The 17,827-nt window shown below is 52.1% G+C and overlaps 2 protein-coding genes across 8 annotated transcripts in view; one reads left to right on the top strand and one right to left on the bottom strand.

The window, feature by feature from the left end:
• The window catches only part of LOC132836994 (2-oxoglutarate dehydrogenase complex component E1), an 88,378-nt gene extending 79,568 nt beyond the window's left edge, over positions 1-8,810 (top strand). For all 6 annotated transcript variants that reach the window (XM_060856602.1, XM_060856605.1, XM_060856601.1 and 3 more), the window contains 4 exons: positions 108-180; positions 3,615-3,778; positions 5,287-5,441; positions 7,961-8,810. In XM_060856602.1, the coding sequence (XP_060712585.1) occupies positions 108-180; positions 3,615-3,778; positions 5,287-5,441; positions 7,961-8,084 (516 nt within the window). In that variant the 3' untranslated portion in view covers positions 8,085-8,810. The remainder of the gene's footprint in view (positions 1-107; positions 181-3,614; positions 3,779-5,286; positions 5,442-7,960) is intronic.
• Positions 8,811-10,635: 1,825 nt separating this feature from the next.
• LOC132836987 (poly(ADP-ribose) glycohydrolase-like) overlaps positions 10,636-17,827 on the bottom strand; it is a 33,704-nt gene continuing 26,512 nt past the window's right edge. For both annotated transcript variants that reach the window (XM_060856594.1, XM_060856592.1), the window contains exons 12-16: positions 17,290-17,368; positions 15,248-15,356; positions 12,925-13,036; positions 11,865-11,993; positions 10,636-11,073 (exon numbers count right to left, since the gene is read on the bottom strand). In XM_060856594.1, coding sequence (XP_060712577.1) covers positions 10,970-11,073; positions 11,865-11,993; positions 12,925-13,036; positions 15,248-15,356; positions 17,290-17,368 — 533 coding nt within the window. In that variant the 3' untranslated portion in view covers positions 10,636-10,969. The remainder of the gene's footprint in view (positions 11,074-11,864; positions 11,994-12,924; positions 13,037-15,247; positions 15,357-17,289; positions 17,369-17,827) is intronic.

Genomic DNA, 17,827 nt, shown 5'->3' with positions numbered 1-17,827 from the left:
CTGACGTGTATTTGCCCTGCATGTTGTAATACACGTGCTGTTTGTTACCACTCCGTGCAGAGAACTCCTCCACTGACTTTGGGGTTTTTTTCCCCCCCCCGTTTCAGCTCATCGTCTTCACCCCCAAATCACTGCTGCGCCATCCTGAAGCGAAGTCCAGCTTTGACATGATGCTGCCAGGTAAGGTTGGCATATCGTCAACAGGAATCCGTCGGGCTGTGTCTTGTGCCACACCCAGTCGTGGCAAATGTCCTCGCGGTTGGCAGCCTGATGCCTCTTATTTTGGTTCCCACCGCCTCCTTTTAAGAGCGGCTAAACCGTGTCGGCAATATTCACGGGGACTCTACCACCCCCCCGCGTGGCGTTGAAAATGTTCGAGGCTTTTCCGTCCTGGACAGGTGCTAACTCTCGGGTGACCTCTCCTGGTTAGAGGGGTATGCCGATTGGTTGGCATCTGATTAGCTGCAGCAACGCCATGGGGGAGGCTGGGAGGGAAGTATAGGCTCCCAAACCGTTCAAGTGTGCAGGGACCTACCCGCGCCCCTCTTGTTTGCGACGAGCAGCTCCCTTGCATGTGAGTTTTGCAGCCGTCTACTGTAGGCTACGAGAGTGGTGTTTTTCCCACAAATGGGATGCTTTTTGTTAATCCCAAACATGCTGATCCGCCTCAAACTGCCAGCTCGTGTGGATTTGCGTTGCCGGCTATGTTAGCTGTCCGACCCAATGGTAAGCCAACCAAATCAAAGTGTGTTCTTCAGCTCCAACTCCACCATATTTCCTTCTTTGGCGAGATGTGAGCATCGTTGGCCAAGCCAGTGTTTGTTGCCCATAGGCAAAAGATTCCCTACAGTGTGGAAACAGGCCCTTCGGCCCAACAAGTCCATACCGACCCTCCGAAGAGTAACCCACCCATACCCGTTCCCCATATTCACCTCTGACTATGGGCAATTTAGCGTGGCCAATGCACCCTGACCTGCACGTCTTTGGATTGTGGGAGGAAACCGGAGCACCGGGAGGAAACCCACACAGACACGGGGCGAATGTGCAAACAGACAGTTACCTAAGGCAGGGAGCCTGGGTCCCTGGGGCTGTGAGGCAGCAGTGCTAACCATTGAGCCACCGTGCCACCCAGTTAGGGATCAGCCATGTTACCGTTGGTCTTTTAGCCAGACCAGGCCAGGACAGTAGCTTCCTTCCCTCAAGAACATCAGTGAAGCGTAGATGGGCTTTCTTAACCCATCAGCAACCATTTTGTGCTCACTATCAAACTCTTAATTTGAGATGTTTGTTGAACTCTGAGGACACCATCTGCAGTGGGATTTGAACCCCGGTCCCCGAAACGTTACCTAGGTGTCTGGATCCAAGTAAGCGAGGGGACCACAAAGATCAATGGCAAAACCCAGAAGCAGGGGTTAGATTAAAGCACAGAAACGGACCATTCGGTCCAACTTGTCCATGCCGACCAGATATCCCAACCTAATCTAGGCCCAGATCCCTCCAAAGCTTTTCTATTCCTGTACCCATCCAGATGCCTTTTAAACGTTGCAGTTGTACCAGCCTCCTCAGCCTCTCCCTGTAGCTCAAACCCTCCAACCCTGGCAACATCCTTGTAAATTTTTCCTGAACCGTTTCAAGTTTCACAACATCTTTCCATTAGGAAGGAGACCAGAATTGCACACAATATTCCAACAGTGGCCTCACCAATGTCCTGTACAACCGCAACATGACCTCCCAACTCCTGTACTCAATACTCTGACCAATAAAGGAAAGCATACCAAATGCCGCCTTCACTATTCTATCTACCTGTGACTCCACTTTCAAGGAGCTATGAACCTGCACTCCAAGGTCTCTTTTTGTTCAGCAGCACTCCCTAGGACCTTACCGTTAAGTGTATAAGTCCTGCTAAGGTTTGCTTTCCCAAAATGCAGCACCTCACATTTATCTGAATTAAACTCCATCTGCCACTTCTCAGCCCATTGGCCCATCTGGTCCAGATCCTGTTGTAATCTGAGGTAATCCTCTTCACTGTCCACCACATCTCTAATTTTGGTATCATCTGCAAACTTACTAACTGTACCTCTTATGCTCCCATCCAAATCATTTATGTAAATGACAAAAAGTAGAGGGCCCAGCACCGATCCTTGTGGCACTCCACTGGTCACAGGCCTCCAGTCTGAAAAACAACCCTCCACCACCACCCTCTGTCTTCTACCTTTGAGCCCGTTCTGTATCCAAATGCCTAGTTCTCCCTGTATTCCGTGAGATCTAACCGTGCTAACCAGTCTCCCATGGGGAACCTTGTCGAATCGAAGTCCATACAGATCACGTCCAGCACTCTATCCTCATCAATCCTCTTTGTTACTTCTTCAAAAAGCTCAATCAAGTTCGTGAGACATGATTTCCCACACACAAAGTCGTGCTGACTATCCAGAATCAGTCCTTGCCTTTCCAAATGCATGTAAATCTTGTCCTAGTTAAAGAAAGAAAATCAATTTATTCTTTAACTCTAAAAGTGAGCATTAAACAACAACCATTTACAACCCTAACCCCCTTTCTCTTAACTACTTATTATCTGACTTCAACACTCCAACAATATACTGTTCCAATAAAACACTTACTAAAATTACATCAACTTAATTTCAAAACCACACAGCGACTGTTGTTGTTGGTGTCTGTCTTCCTGTGACTGAAGATTTCCCTGGGTCATCTCCTGTCTTTTACTGCGAAGATGTTTCATATAAAAAAGATACTTTTGGTAGAGAGTGCTTTGAATGGCAGTTTCTCTCTCAATGGCAGTTACCCTCTGTCTAACTTTCAACATGTCTGCTTCTTTGTACCCCAAACATCAGATTGTCTCATATTGGCAAAAACAGCAAATTCAAACCTGATTGGGTGTTAGTATCATGGGGCATAATTTAGACTGACTAGCTACATTTGAACGGTTGTCAAAACAGCAACCGAAACTCAGGTATCCATTTCACAGCCAAACGCTACATGTTTTCAGTTGTCCAGTACACACTGACTGCTAACTAATCATATACACAGGCGTTTGTCAGCTCTTAGTGCAAGACAACATTCACTCTCTCAAAGGTACAGTAACACACCTTCAACTTTACAACATTAGCGCAAATCTTCGCCCGTCTGTAAATTGCCGGACAGGGCCTGCACTACCACATTAGCCTTGGATAGCATCCTGAATGATCGTGCAAGTCACAGCTCAAGATACAGAGGAACCTTGATTATCTGGGGAGTATTTTGATCGGTTAACCGAATGCCGGATAATTGAATTGAATTTATTGTCACGTTAGTAGTTTAGCCGTGCATCGGGACCTTGCAATCTTGTTCAGAATAATCCGAAATTCGGATAATCGAGTGCCAGACCACTGAGGTTCCTCTGTAATCTGTTGAGCTCCTAATGTAGTTGATTTACTAGAAGTAACAGGCGTTCACACGCAAAGACTAGTTATCATTGAGAGGTGATAGTGTTGAAGCGCACAGGAGGTGTTGTAAATTGCCAAGGGATTGCGTAGGGGGATGGAAAGCGGATCGATTTGTGGGGATGTGTATAAATCCTGCACACCCTGTCTGTCTGTCTGTCTCTTGTTCTCCTCTAGGTACGGAATTCCTGCGCGGAATCGTGGAGGATGGGCCCGCTGCTCAGAAACCAGAAGAGGTTAAAAGGCTGCTGTTTTGTACTGGTAAAGTATATTACGAGTTGGCAAAGGAACGCAAGAGCAGGGGCCTGGAAGCGGAGGTTGCCATCACCAGGCTGGAGCAGGTGAGCCGGTCAGACCTTTCCCCTGAGCTCTGCCTCCTGCCCCTCCCGCACCTCCATCGCCCAATCGTGGCTCCTGTCCCGGGTGGGTGAGGGAGAGGCCAGCGAGCTGTCCCGGGAAGGGGAGCTCCGGGCTGAGGCTTCAGTATCGTTCCCCTCCTTGCCTTTGTGTTAAAAAGCCCCCTGCAGTCACCGTCCATGTCGGATGTAAGTGCGGAGATATGTGTTGGCCTTGCATTGTGCAGTCCAGGCAGAGAGACTCCTCTCAGACACACCCACAGGCCACAACATTCCCCAGGACAGACCTTTCACTTGGCAATTCAGCATTCAGGGAGAATGCTGAAATGGGTTTGCCGCCCGTCTCGAATGAAATTCCTCCCTCAATTTTTTTTTAAACTAGAGCCTGTCTTTTTTTTTTCGTTAATAACGAATCCGTTCTTCCATGGGTACTGTTGGGCAAGGCCAGCACTGTTACCTCACAGCGCCAAGGACCCCCGGTTCGATTCCAGCCTCGGGTGACTGTGTGGAGTTTGCACATTGTCTGCGTGGGTTTCCTCCCACAGTCCAAAGGTATGCAGGTTAGGGTGGATTGGCCACACTAAATTACCCATAGTGCTCAGGGATGTGCAGGTTAGGGTGGATTGGCCACACTAAATTACCCATAGTGCTCAGGGATGTGCAGGTTAGGGTGGATTGGCCACACTAAATTACCCATAGTGCTCAGGGATGTGCAGGTTAGGGTGGATTGGCCATGCTAAATTACCCATAGTGCTCAGGGATGTGCAGGTTAGGGTGAATTGGCCACACTAAATTACCCATAGTGCTCAGGGATGTTTTAGGTTAGGGTGGATTGGCCGTGCTAAATTGATCCATAGTGATAGATGCAGTTGCCAGGTAAATGTAGGGTAATGAATCTGAGTGGGATACTCTTTGGGTTGGTGTGGACCTGTTGGGCTGAAGGGCCTATTTCCACACTTTGGGGAATCTAATCTAATTAGTCAGGGGTATATGTAGAGTAAGAGGAAATGAGTTTTAGTGGAATACTCTTTGGAGGGTTGGTGTGGACTTGTTGGGCCGAAGGGCCTGTTTCCAAGCTGTCGAGATTCTGATTCTTCTACGTCATGCTCGAGCCATTTTGGTGGCGGGGTGGGAATCGAGAATTGTCCACTTCTTGCTGTGGGTTTGGGGGTCACGTGACTGGGTCAGGATGGCAGATTAACTCCCCTGAGGGACAAGTGTGCCACATTTTCTTGGTCCCCAGTGCTGAGTGTGGCTCCATATTTATCGATCAAAGTGAAATACCACCCTCCCACCCCGCCTTTTGCCGCATCAGCCTGGGTGGTCTTACCCCGATGGCGCTACTTCCCGACTCAAGTCTGCGTCGGAAGCCAGCTCCTGTTTCTGGGTTGGGAGGGTGTACCGCAGGGATCTTGCAGCCCCCCTCCCTGCACCTCCTGACTATAACCTTGGAAGGTGCGCTCTCACTCCACCCATGCTGTCTTCCTCTCCAGCTCTCTCCTTTCCCGTTTGACGTGGTGGAGGAAGAGGCCAAGAAGTACGCCAACGCTGAGCTGGTCTGGTGCCAGGAGGAGCACAAGAACCAGGGCTACTATGAATACGTGAAGCCGCGCATCCGTGCCACCACCCGCCGAGAGCGCCCAGTCTGGTGAGTAGAGGCTGTTCACAGGCTGATGGCACCTCCCCGGAATGAGTGCTGAGGCAAGGCCTCTGGCCTGAGGTGATGCGTGCGACTCCTGTTTGGAACTGAGGCTGTGGCATTTGCACTTTTAAAAGTTTAATTTAGGTCAATGTGAGCTACTGCTAATCAGGGCAGGACTTAACAGTAAGGTCCTAGGGAGTGTTGCTGAACAAAGAGACCTTGGAATGCAGGGTCATAGCTCCTTGAAAGTGGAGTCGCAGGTAGATAGGATAGTGAAGGCAGCGTTTGGTATGCTTTCCTTTATTGGTCAGAGTATTGAGTACAGGAGTTGGGAGGTCATGTTGTGGCTGTCCAGGACATTGGTTAGGCCCCTGTTGGAATATTGCGTGCAATTCTGGTCTCCTTCCTATCGGAAAGATGTTGTGAAACTTGAAAGGGTTCAGAAATGATTTACAAGGATGTTGCCAGGGTTGGAGGGTTTGAGCTACAGGGAGAGGCTGAACAGGCTGGGGCTGTTTTCCCTGGAGCGTCGGAGGCTGAGGGGTGACCTTATAGAGGTTTATAAAATCATGAGGGGCATGGATAGGGTAAATAGACAAGGTCTTTTCCTTGGGATGGGGGAGTCCAGAACTAGAGGGACATAGGTTTAGGGTGAGAGGGGAAAGATATAAAAGGGACCCAAGGAGCAACTTTTTCGCACAGAGGGTGGTACATGTGTGGAATGAGCTGCCAGAGGAAGTGGTGGAGGCTGGTACAATGACAGCATCTGGATGGGTACAGAGAAATATGGGCCAAATGCTGGCAAATGGGACTAGATTAATTTAGGGTCTTTGGTTGGCATGGACAAGTTGGGCTGAAGGGTCTGTTTCTGTGCTGGACAGCTCAAATAGCGCTAAATGTGTTAATCAAACATGGACCTCTGCTGGCCCCTCCCTGCTATCTAAATAATCCATCAACCCTGTGATGGTAAATTTGCCCCCAGGGGTCCCAGAGGCTGCTGTCTTATCAGAGAGAGGGAGCATGATAACTGGTGAATTGACCTGAGGTGTCCCCACATCTCAGGCAAGGGGCGCGATGGGGGAGGCGAGTCCTTCACGCTCCCCTCAGCCGGTGATGGGCACACCCAAGCGAGTGATAACTCTCTCTCCCCTTTCCCAATGCTTGCAATGTCTGCCAGCTCCCCCGGTCTCGGGGCCGGTCACCAGTCACCGCGATGGTCCTCGCTCTCCTCCTCCACATCCTCACCCGCTCCCTCCAGCGTGATATTTCCCCGAGAGGCCAAGCCTGATGTGTGTCCAATAAGTGGGGGGGTGAGGTTTCTCTCCATCTCTCAGTCGAAATGGTCCCTTATCCCGAGACTGTGCTGCCCCCGCCCCCCGGCAGTGTTCCGGGATTCCCCAACCATGGAGTCGAAGGAATCATGACCACCATTTTTAAAAAAATCCACGTTTCAGTGAGATCCCCTCCCCGTCATATAAACACCTGAGAATATCGATGCCATTTACTCAGTCTCCAATCAGGACATCTCCTTGGGGTCTGATTAAGTGAATCTCCTGCACTGATTCCAAAGTGAGGGCGTTTTACCACCTTAAGTATTGAAGGCTAAAATCGCACACAGTTGAATTGACCGGCCACTGGTGTTTGCGTGATATTGTATCACCCTTTGTGTGCACGCGTCTGCCCCTTAAGTTGTCCAATCTTGCCCCCTTCGAGCCCACAGCCGCCTCTGAAGGCACCCAGCCCGCGTAAGGTGGGGCAGTGTCCTGTTCGCCTTGACACGTCCCTGGCGACGGCCAGCGGAGCACCGTTGGAGTAAGGCTGCCCGCGAAGGCGTCACGGCAAGGGCCGTTGTGTGGAGGGCGTCTCTCGTGTGTCCTGGCACACACGGTGAAGGAACTCTCGCAGCCCACCTGTTGTCGTGCTGCGTCTTCCCATTGGCCACTCTGCCAACCCAGGGTGCGAATTTAGTGCCACGTTCGGTGGTCGTTTTGGTGCCATTAGCCTGTGCCCAATGAGGGAGGGGGGAGGAGAGGAGGGGGTCACGGAACGGGTGTTGCAGCACGATAGCTGAGGTAGAACCGAAAAGTAATTCCCAATGGGTGGGGGGAATGACTGTGGATTCCAAGTTTAAAAAAAGGAGGTTTGCATTGATGTAGCACCTCGCCGTGTGCTCAGAATTGTTACGGTGTGGGGGGGAGGCTGCGTCAGCTCTGTATTTCCCCTCTACACCCTTGTGATGGTAAAGTTGCCCCCAGGGGTCCCAGAGGCTGCTGTCTTATCAGAGAGAGGGAGCCGTGACGATCTGTCATGTGCACCGTCGATGGCGGGTCAGGGAAGAGGGAAAGGACTCCTTTTTCACCCCCACCCCCAAAATGGGATTGCGTACCTCCACGTTGGGGAGGCGGTGGATGCGGGTTGAAAAGCCGACAGCGGGCAGTGCCAGGCAGGCAGCGCGGGTGGAGTCTGCTCGAGAACGTGCGTCCGCTGACAGGGCAGGGTTCGGTCTGTCTTCTCTGCCTCTGCAGGTACGTCGGGCGTGAGCCTGCCTCCGCCCCGGCTACGGGCAACAAGAACACCCACCTGCACGAGCTGAAGCGATTCCTGGAGACCAGCTTCAACCTGCAGGCCTTCCGCGGCCTGGACAACTAGGAGGCCCCGTCTCCGGACCCGCTTCGATCACCACCCCACCCCTCGAGCGTCCATCTTCCGTCCTCGCTCCCCGGGACTAGGCCGTGCATGCCTACTGAGATGTAACTCCTACGACTTTGTGAGAGCCTTGTATCTGCAGCATTTTAATTTCGGATAGGGCAAAAAAAAAAAAATCTCTGTTCGATACGGGAACCACGAAGCAGTGGAAAGGGGGACAAAAAAAAAAGAACCCAGCCCACCAGCGTGCTTGACGTTTCACTCTCCCTCCTCTTCAAATGTATCGTTTAGTTGAACGGGGCAGTTGCAGTAACAAAAGAAAAACGTGTGGTTTGTACATTTTGTGAATAAGGAATTTTTCTATTTCTGAACTAGCCGTGGGCTAAACTCCTGGTCGATGGCTGGATCACGTTCCGATTTTAGCTTCCGCCCCCACCCCCCCCCCCACCCCCAATCACAACACTCCCTGCTCCCCCCTCTCTCTTTCCCACCTCCCCCACGCGTTCTGCCCAAGATTTGAAGCAGTTTGCGAGAAGGCATTACACTTTCAGTCCGTGCCAAAATCAAAGACGACGCCGTTTTCCCTCGCCTCTCCACAGAAGAGCTTTCTCTTGATGACCCACCTCTTGCGGCCGCGCAGTAGGAAGAACTGACTTTATTTATTTTGGTACAAATTTAAGAGAGTTTTCAACTGAATAGAGCTTCATCAATAAAGAGACATTGTCCTCACGCAACCCCCGGGCTGCTTTATTTGCACCACCTCATGGCGGCAGGGACCCGTTACTCCTCAGAGTCCAGATTAGAGTGTGGGCGTTGGAAAAGCACAGCGAGTCAGGCAGTATCCGGGGAGCCAAAGGGCTGCTCTCCACGCTGTCGGGATTCTGTTCTCTGAAAGTGGGATGATCCAAGCTGCTAGAGTTTGGTTGGGGGAGTGGGAGGGGGGGAAGAAATAAGTGGAATCTGCCAGGTTCTCTACTGCTACAGAGGAGGAGGGGTGACAGATTGAGTCAGCAACAGTTTGAGAGGGGGGGGGTGGGGGCTGCGGGCTGCGGATAGGGCCATAGTTCCAGAGTGTTGCTTCAGGGAAGGATGGGGGGGATAAGCTGGCAACAAGGGGTGTATGTGGAATGGGCCTGGGATGGAGGGAAAGCGAATTGGTACTATAGCAGCCATTGGAAGTGATCAGTCTTTGGGAAGGGGAGGGAGATGGAATGATGCTCCAGGGTAGGATACAGAGGGGTAGCTCCAGATGAGTGTGTGGGGAATGTTCTGGCATGGGACAGGACAGTGGAAATGGAATGGGACAGAGATTCCAGAACGGGAGAGGCGGGGGGAGGGGGGGGGAGAAGGTTCGTGTTCGGGAATGGATGGATACGGGAAACCAGGCCGCAGGGGTGTTGTTGGGTCAGAGCTAAAATCTTGAGTGGGGGTGGGGGGGGAAGAGAGAAGAGTGTTCTTGAACTGGAAGTGAGAAGGCAGACTGGGGGAACAGTTCTGGGGTAAGATTAACTAACCGTGTGTGCTATTGCAACATTAGTTAGCTGCCAGGCACAATCCAAACTGATTTAATATCTCTGATGCACATCAAACCATCAGTGTCATTTGGACAAAACTGACTGTACCTTGAGCCTGTAGCAGGGTGTATTGGCAGAGAGTCCAACTGCATTGGAGGGGGAATAGACCCTCTTTAAACCCTACTCCTGATGCCAGTACAAGAGTCTGCAGCCATAGACTGGTGAAAGTAAATCATTTGGGGCACGTAGTTATCTGTAACTGCCCCCTTGAACCGCTGCAGTTACAGGGGGAGTCCCGGGATTCTGACCCAGCGACATTGAAGGAACAGCCAATATATTTCCAAGTTGCGGAGGGTGAGGGGCTGGGAGGGGAACTTGCGGGGGGGGTGGTGTTCCCGTGTACCTGCTGCCCCTTGTCCTCCCCGATGGAAGTGGCCGTGGGGTTTGGAAGGTGCTGCCTGAGGAGCCTGGGGGAGTTGCTGCAGTGCGTCTTGTAGATGGTACCCACTGCTGCTCCTGAGCGTCGGGGGGTGGAGGGAGTGGGGGTTTGTGGGGGTGGGGACAATCGAGCGGGGGGCTGCTCTGTCCCTGGATGGTGTCGAGCTTCTCGAGTGTTGTTGGGAGCTGCCTCCCCATCCAGGACAAGTGGGGAGTATTCCCTCACACACCCTCCTGACTTGGGCCTTGTCGATGGTGGGGACAGGCTTGGAGGAGGGGAGGTACTCATTGCAGGATTCCCAGCCTCTGAGCTGCTCTCGGAGTCACTTTATTTATACGATCAATGGGGATTATATAAGACCCCCCCTTTAAGCAGGGGACGTGGTTCTAACTGTTCTTGTTATTTCAATGCACATTTCTGTATCACAAGGGCAGTGGTTGGGCATTTATTCCTTTGGAGAAATGATGTAGGAGGTGGTTGATCGGAGGGAGGGATGGAGAAAAGCATGTCCCATTCACTACAGCAACCAAATCAGTGTGCTAGCCAGACTGTGAAGCCCTTGTGGCTGAATAGCTAGTTTGACAGACAAAGGAAGAACTCATTTAACTTTATCTGCATTTAATCCCTGTGTGCAATTTGAAACAGAAAAGATTCAGAGAAATTCACTTTGTGCACAATTTGTCGCAAGAGACAGAAGAAAAACAGTGGGACAAGTACCGAGGATCCCGCAAGAGCTGACAGCTTTACGTCCCTGTCCAAAACCCCTCTTCAGGCCCGTTCGAGGATGATTTAGGATTTCTTAACTGGAACGTTTGCAGCCGCTGAGTTTGACGGTTTCTGCGCCTGAATCGATGTGAGGGCTGAGTACGTCCACGAGGCTCTGTTGGTCTGACTGGCACGTTCCGTCTCTGGCATCCCCTCTCCAGTCCCAGCCATCAGATGCGACCCTTCAAACAGTTTGCGTGAATACACTCGTACAGATCTCTGCGATGCCCCACTTCTTTCCTCGTGTACCTCTCCAATATGCTGTAAAGTTGTCCTGTCAGGTGGAAAGGCAGATAAGGTGAGGAATGAGTACGGGGAAATAGACCCTGGGAGCAAAGGTAGGCTACGCAGTCCCATTGTGTCTGCCGCTTAACGACTGATCTTCTGTGGACTGCCGCCTATGCTCAGTTCATCTCTGCTTGGATACGTGGCCCCAAAATTCTTCGCAGTATTCCAGGTGGGGTCTGACTTGTATAATTTTACCAAGACCACCTTATTTTTTTATATATTGTTACATAAAACAACACTGGAGATCTGAAACAGAAATTGTTGGTGAAACTCAGCAGGTCTGAGTAGCAGCCGGGGAAGACAGCAGAGTTGACATTTCGTGTCGCGGGACACTTCGTCAACGTTCACTCTGCCTTCTCCCGGCGTTGAGACTCTATTCTGTCTGAAAGAAAGGCTGACGGTGCGTTTGCCTTTCCTATTACCCGCTGGACTTGGACGCCAACTCTGATTCGCAGATTTCCCACCACCACCAACTACCGCCCCCCCCCCCCCCATAAATACACCAGCCTTCAGCCAACAGCTGACTCTCCCCTCTGACACTGTCACAGAGTTTGCCTATTATTGAGCCCGCTGAACTTTTCCCAGTCTCCCGCTTTTGAAAACCTCTCTCTCTCTGTCTGAACTCCCCCTCCCAAGGAGCACAACCCCAGCTCGCTTGATCTGTCTTCATCGCTGGAGCCCTCTGCGTTCTCCGGCTCTCAGTTTGCGTCTTCCCCCATCACACGATGATAGGCCGCGCCGACCCGAACGGCTGGCTCAGGCGTTTTGGTCACTTACCCACTGTGCAGTTGGCGTTCCGCAGAAACGTGTGCACCGCCCGGAGGCGTTCTGTCAAGGCAACGTCCCCGAAAGTGAAGTAGATCACGTCCCTTTCCGCCTGGGCGGCGGCCATGATCTGGATGAGAGCTGGGAAAACACCAACGAAACCACAGGAGACGGCCATTAACGTGCCAGCCACACAGCAAAGTCATGCCTGGCCTGATCATCCTCAAGGCCCAGTCTTTTTTCCCTGCTTCCTCGCCCTCCCTCCACCCCACAACCCTATCGTCCCCCTTTCCTCAGGCTTCACAACTCAATCTCAACGCGAAAGGAATCCCTAGCTTCACTCCCCTCAGCGCGAAGACATTCCTCCTCTGTCTTCAACATTCGGCCCCTCGTTCGCAGTTGATACCCTCTGGCCCTTGACCCTCCCACAAGGGGGAGCAACATCTTCCCCCCCTGGTCGAGTCAGATTTGTGCAGGGTGGAAACAGACCCATTCACTCCAAGCCACTCAGATATCCGAAATTAACCTGGCCCTATTCCTATCTGAAGCCGAGAGTGTGGTGCTGGAAAAGCAATTAAGGTTAAGGCAGCATCCAAGGAGCAGGAGAATCCACGTTTCCCGAAACGTTGCCAGAAACGTCGACTCTCCCGCCCCTCAGACGCTGCCTGACCCCTGCCGTGCTTTTCCAGCAGCTGCAGCCCTCCACTTCGCCGTAGCCCTCCGAACCCTTCCTACTCGCGTACCCATCCAGATGCCTTTTAAATGCGGGCGTTGTGCCAGCCTCCACCACTTCCTCTGGCAGCTCGTTCCACACACGCGCACATCTTGCGCGATGCGATAAAGAACGTTTCGATCAGGCCCACTTTCTCGTTTGTTATGGAGCGAACACAATCCCGACCGCGCGGCGCCCACTCGGTCCTGCGTCGGTCGTTTCAGCGCCAGCGGAACCTGAACCCACCATCTTCTGACTCGGCAGACCCCAGTGAGACGTGCGTAATTTCGGCTGGTGATTGGTGGTTTTGTTTTGGGAGGGTGGGGGGGGGGGAGATTATAGTTGCGCAAATTGACCCACCTTTAAGCTTCGCATCGCCTTGGAAAGCTCCGCAGCCCCAGTTGCCCGTGGCGACGGGAGTATTCTGCCAGGCGGGCACCACCCGGTGTGCATTAGAAAACCCACAGTAGGCCTGAGGGGGGGAAGAGAGTGTTGCAGTTAACGCGAGCGCTCAGGACGATTCAAGGCTTACCTACCACAGGGGCCCCCTTTTGTAATCCCACTTCCCCTGTTATAAACCTTTTAAATAATAATTTCTTGTCTCCGTCCAGAGAAACGTTGCAGGGCAAAACAAGGACATTCAGCCCCAACATGCCCACACTGGTTCTGTGCCCGAGTGCCCAGTCTCCTGCCTTTTGAGTTGCAACCCATTTCTGTCCAAAAGCCCCTCCGATAACCCCCCCCGCAAATGCGAACCGACTCCCCACCCCCACTCTCTTACAAACAGAAACCGTTTCTTCCTCTCTTCTCCCCCCCCCCCCAGCTGGGGAGGTGTCTAACAAGTGTCTTACCGAGATGGACAGCACGGAAACAGACCCTTCGGCCCAACCCATCCATGATATCCCAACCAAACTCGCCCCGCCTGCCAGCACTTGGCCCATGTCCCTCCAAACCCTTCCTATCCATGTCCCCATCCAGATGCCTTTTAAAGGCTGTCCATTGTACCAGCCTCCACCACGTCCTCTGGCCGCTCATTCCGTACAGACAGGAAAAAGTTGCCCCTCAGCTCTCTTTTATATCTCTCCCCCACCCTAAAACCTATGCCCCTCTAGTTCTGGACTCCCCCACCCAATGGAAAAGACCTTGTCCGTTCACCATATCCATGGTCCCTCAGGATTTTCTAAACCCTAAGGTTCAGAAAATCTGATGCTCCAGGGAAAACAGCCCCAGCCTCTCCCTAAGGCTCAAACCCTCCAACCATCAGCTCAGCTCTTGTATTCTATGCCACTCTTAATAAAGCAGAAGGCGTTGGGTGCTTTATTAACTGCTCTCTTCCCCCAGTCTTACCACCTTCGGTGATCAGTGCACGTATATCCCCAGCTCCCTCTGCTCCCATAGAATTACTTCCCCTATTTTAGATCGTCTTTCAAAGCTCTTCTGACCAAAGTGCGTCACCTCACACTTTTCTCTCTGCACTGAACCTCCACCTGTGCGCATTCAGCCCCTGCCCTTTTGGATTTTCCCGCTGCTCTCCTCCTGTTATTCCAAAGTTTTGTGTCAGCTGAAAGTTGCAGCCCCCCCTTCCCGTCCAGATCACGACGTCTATCGGGGAAAAAGCCAGGGTTCCAGCGAGTCGACCCCCTCCCGCTCCGACCCGGAAAAAAACAACACCGATTCCTGTGTTCCCTCTCCCTCAGCCAATTCGAAAATGGCGCCCCCTTCCTTCAGCTTAGCTCGGCCTTGGGTCGATGGATTGGAAACTGTGGAGCCTGTTCTCCCCAGAATGGAGGGGCTTTGATCGAGGGTTAGAAAACCCATCTGGCCTCTAGATGGGTGAAAAAGGGAGAAACCGTTCCCAGTGAGGTAAGGATTAAGGTAAAAGACGTCCCCGTCCCTCCCCGCAGCGAGTGGGTTACGGTCTGGAGCGTACTGCCTGAAAGCAGGGAGGCAGAGTTTTCCAACAGGGAATGGGAATCGTTATTTACAAGAGAGTCATACACAGCGCGGAAACACACCCAGTGGGACTGGAACGAGGCCAATGGTGTGTTTCCGACTGGCACAGATTCAACAGGCCGAAGGGTCTCTTTCTGTGTGCAGTTCTGGTCTCCAAATTTGAGGAAAGACATTCTGGCTATTGTGGGAGTGCAGCATAGGTTCACGAGATCAATTCTTGGAATGGTGGGATTACCTTACACTGAGAGACTGGAGCGACTGGGCTTGTATACCCTTGAGTTTAGAAGACTGAGAGGGGATCTGATTGAGACATATAAGATTATTAAAGGATTGGACACTCTGGTGGCAGGAAACATGTTTCCGCTGATGGGTGAGTGCCGAAACAGAGGACACAGCTTAAAAAATACGGGGTAGGCCATTTAGGACAGAGATGAGGAGAAACTTATTCACCCAGAGAGTGGTGGCTGTGTGGAATGCTCTGCCCCAGAGGGCAGTGGAGGCCCAGTCTCTGGATTCATTTAAGAAAAAGTTGGATAGAGCTCTCAAAGATAGTGGAATCAAGGGTTATGGAGATAAGGCAGGGAGCGGATACTGATTAGGAATGATCAGCTGTGATCATATTGAATGGCGGTGCAGGCTCGAAGGGCTGAATGGCCGACTCCTGCACCTATTGTCTATTCTGAGGCGTGGACTCTCGGACGGTGACAGAGGTTCGAGGCTGGGTTTTTACCTTGTGCAGCTCCCTGTCCAGATTGTGAATTGTGTACTGCTCTGCGGGGTCTCGGAAGTTAATGGCGTCGATGGCCACGACCTCTGTCCGGCGTCTGAGCCACAGGTCCCTGTTGGGCGATGGGGGGAGGGAGGTAAGGAACAAAAACAGTGATATGGGGGATGAATAGGTCTGTTCGCAAAGAAGGCAACCACACACTAGTCTCCAACTCCCCCACCCCCCACCCCCTACAATTTGTCTTGAAAATCTTGCTGGAAGGAGACATTGTCAGAGGAGACAGTAATCATCAGGACTATATGCAAGAATGCCAAATTTCAAGCAATCACAAGTCGTTTCTCTAAAACATGGTGGGAGAACGGGCTACCAATTGGTTTGCAAGTGGACTCAGCTTGGCCATGCAGGAAAACAGGAGTGGGCAGTTTCCCAAGAGTCTTGAGTCCTTTTTGCAAGGACAGGGGTTTCTCCCCCACACCCCCCCCCCCCCCCCCCCCATCCCCTGAATACACGTTGCTTGTGAGCCATCCAGGAACATGAAGAACCCCCTCCCCCACAAACCCCGAGACGTAATTGTCTTTCTGACCCGTGCTCGGATCGCAGTTAAAATCTCTTGACGATCAGCTGCGTTTCTGTAGCGCCCGGACAATCTACCAGGAGCTTCCTTATCCGACCCACATCAAAGCTGGGGGAGGGCTGTTCCGATACATCTGATCAAAGGGACTGTTCCAGCACGGGAGGCCGTTCACCCATCATCTCTGTGCTGACAATCAACCACAGCAACTCTGCTAGCCGGAGCGTGAAACAGACCGTGAGGTCCAACCCAGATATCCCAACCCAATCTAGTCCCACCTGCCAGCACCCGGCCCATATCCCTCCAAACCCTTCCTATTCATATACCCGTCCAAATGCCTTTTAAATGTTGCAATTGTACCAGCCTCCACCACTTCCTCTGGCAGCTCATTCCATACACACACCACCCTCTGTGTGAAAACGTTGCCCCTCACTTTAAACCTATGTCCCTCTAGTTCTGGACTCCCTCAGCCCAGGGAAAAGACCTTGTCTGTTTACCCTATCCACAGACAACAAGCAAAACTAATGTAATTTACAAAATACCGTGCACAGACTAACAAACACTAAATTGGGCTAACAGGCAGAAAGCTAGCCACCAGGATACCTGAACACCAAAAGGCATGACCCTCTCTCACTAGTATCCTCACATACGGATGAGGAAGGACACCATTTCGACTGGGACAACGCATCCATTCCAGGACAAGCCAAACAAAGACACGCACGAGAATTCCTAGAAGCATGGCATTCCAACCGGAACTCGATCAACAAACACATCAAGTTGGACTCCCATCTACCACCCCCTGAGAAAAGGAACAGGAAGTGCCATCACCAGCCCAAAGAAACCCAAACACATAAATAGAAAGCAGGAATTCTCAGCAGTGCTTCGACTGAGGCCCACTGAAGACGTTACCCAGTAGGGTGACGAAACATCTGGAAATGAACCTTCCAGCTCAATGAGCAAACCTACATCCAGAACCTTAACCTGAGCCAGAAATCCTCTCAAAACTCGCTAATTCTAAATAGTGGCCTAACCAATGTTCTGTCCACATGACCTCCCAGCTCCTGTACTCAATGCACTGACCAATAAAGGAAAATGTACCAAATGGCATCTTCACTATCCTGTTGACATGCGGCTTCAAGGAACAATGAAGTTGCAATCCAGTGTCTAACACTGTCCCATTGTTTCCCAGGGACTGTAGTCCTGCCCCTTCCAGTGCACACGCATATGATGAGCACCTCAATCCCAGACGCTTAAAACTGCATCAGCCACTGACCTGCCCACACCACCGCCTGCACCTCACCCCCCGTGATTGAATCTCGCATTGTGGTGGCCACAAAACACCTTACAGGACTGAGGGAAGCCAGCGGACAGCAAGATCCCGTGCGCAAATGTCTGCTTTGCCCGCTTTTCGCAGGGTGAAGGGCCGGGGGGGGGGGTGGGGTGCCCCGAACTGGCAGAGGGCCGGCGCGCTCACCTTGAGGTCTTGTCGATGTGCACTCCCATCCACCTGAACGAGTTGCTGTACCCGTCGTATTTGCTGTAGAGTTGCGAGCCTGTGAACGAGAGATGGTAGGGTGGGGGGGCGTCAGTGGAGTGTTGACTCGCTCCCCCCCCCCCCCCACCTCACTGAGTCACTCTGTCTTAGCCCTCGCCTGTAGGCAGGCCCACCCACCTCCTCTCAGTTCTCTTGCCACTCCCTCCCAGGCAGCATATCCAATCCCACTATCTCCCATTCCCCACCTCCCAGGCTATTTGACTGCAGAGGCATCTCAAAGCTGAGCATGAGGGGCATTCCCAGACAAAACTAATAGGGTTGGTGGGGGGGGGGGCATTAATTTGGGACTAGGGGACACAATCTCAGGAGGACAAGAGGCATCTTCACCCCTCACTCCCTGTCCCTTCTCCCTCCCCCATTTCCCATCCCTCTACTGCTTCCCTCCCCACCCCCCCCCACATTCCCCCCACTTCCCTCCCCTTCCCAATCCCTCCCACACTTCCCTCCCCCACCCCCC

Source organism: Hemiscyllium ocellatum, chromosome 48, assembly GCF_020745735.1.
Source record: "Hemiscyllium ocellatum isolate sHemOce1 chromosome 48, sHemOce1.pat.X.cur, whole genome shotgun sequence".
NCBI lineage: Eukaryota > Metazoa > Chordata > Chondrichthyes > Orectolobiformes > Hemiscylliidae > Hemiscyllium > Hemiscyllium ocellatum.
Note: the sequence above shows the minus strand (reverse complement) of the source record. Positions and strands in the feature narration are given on the sequence as shown.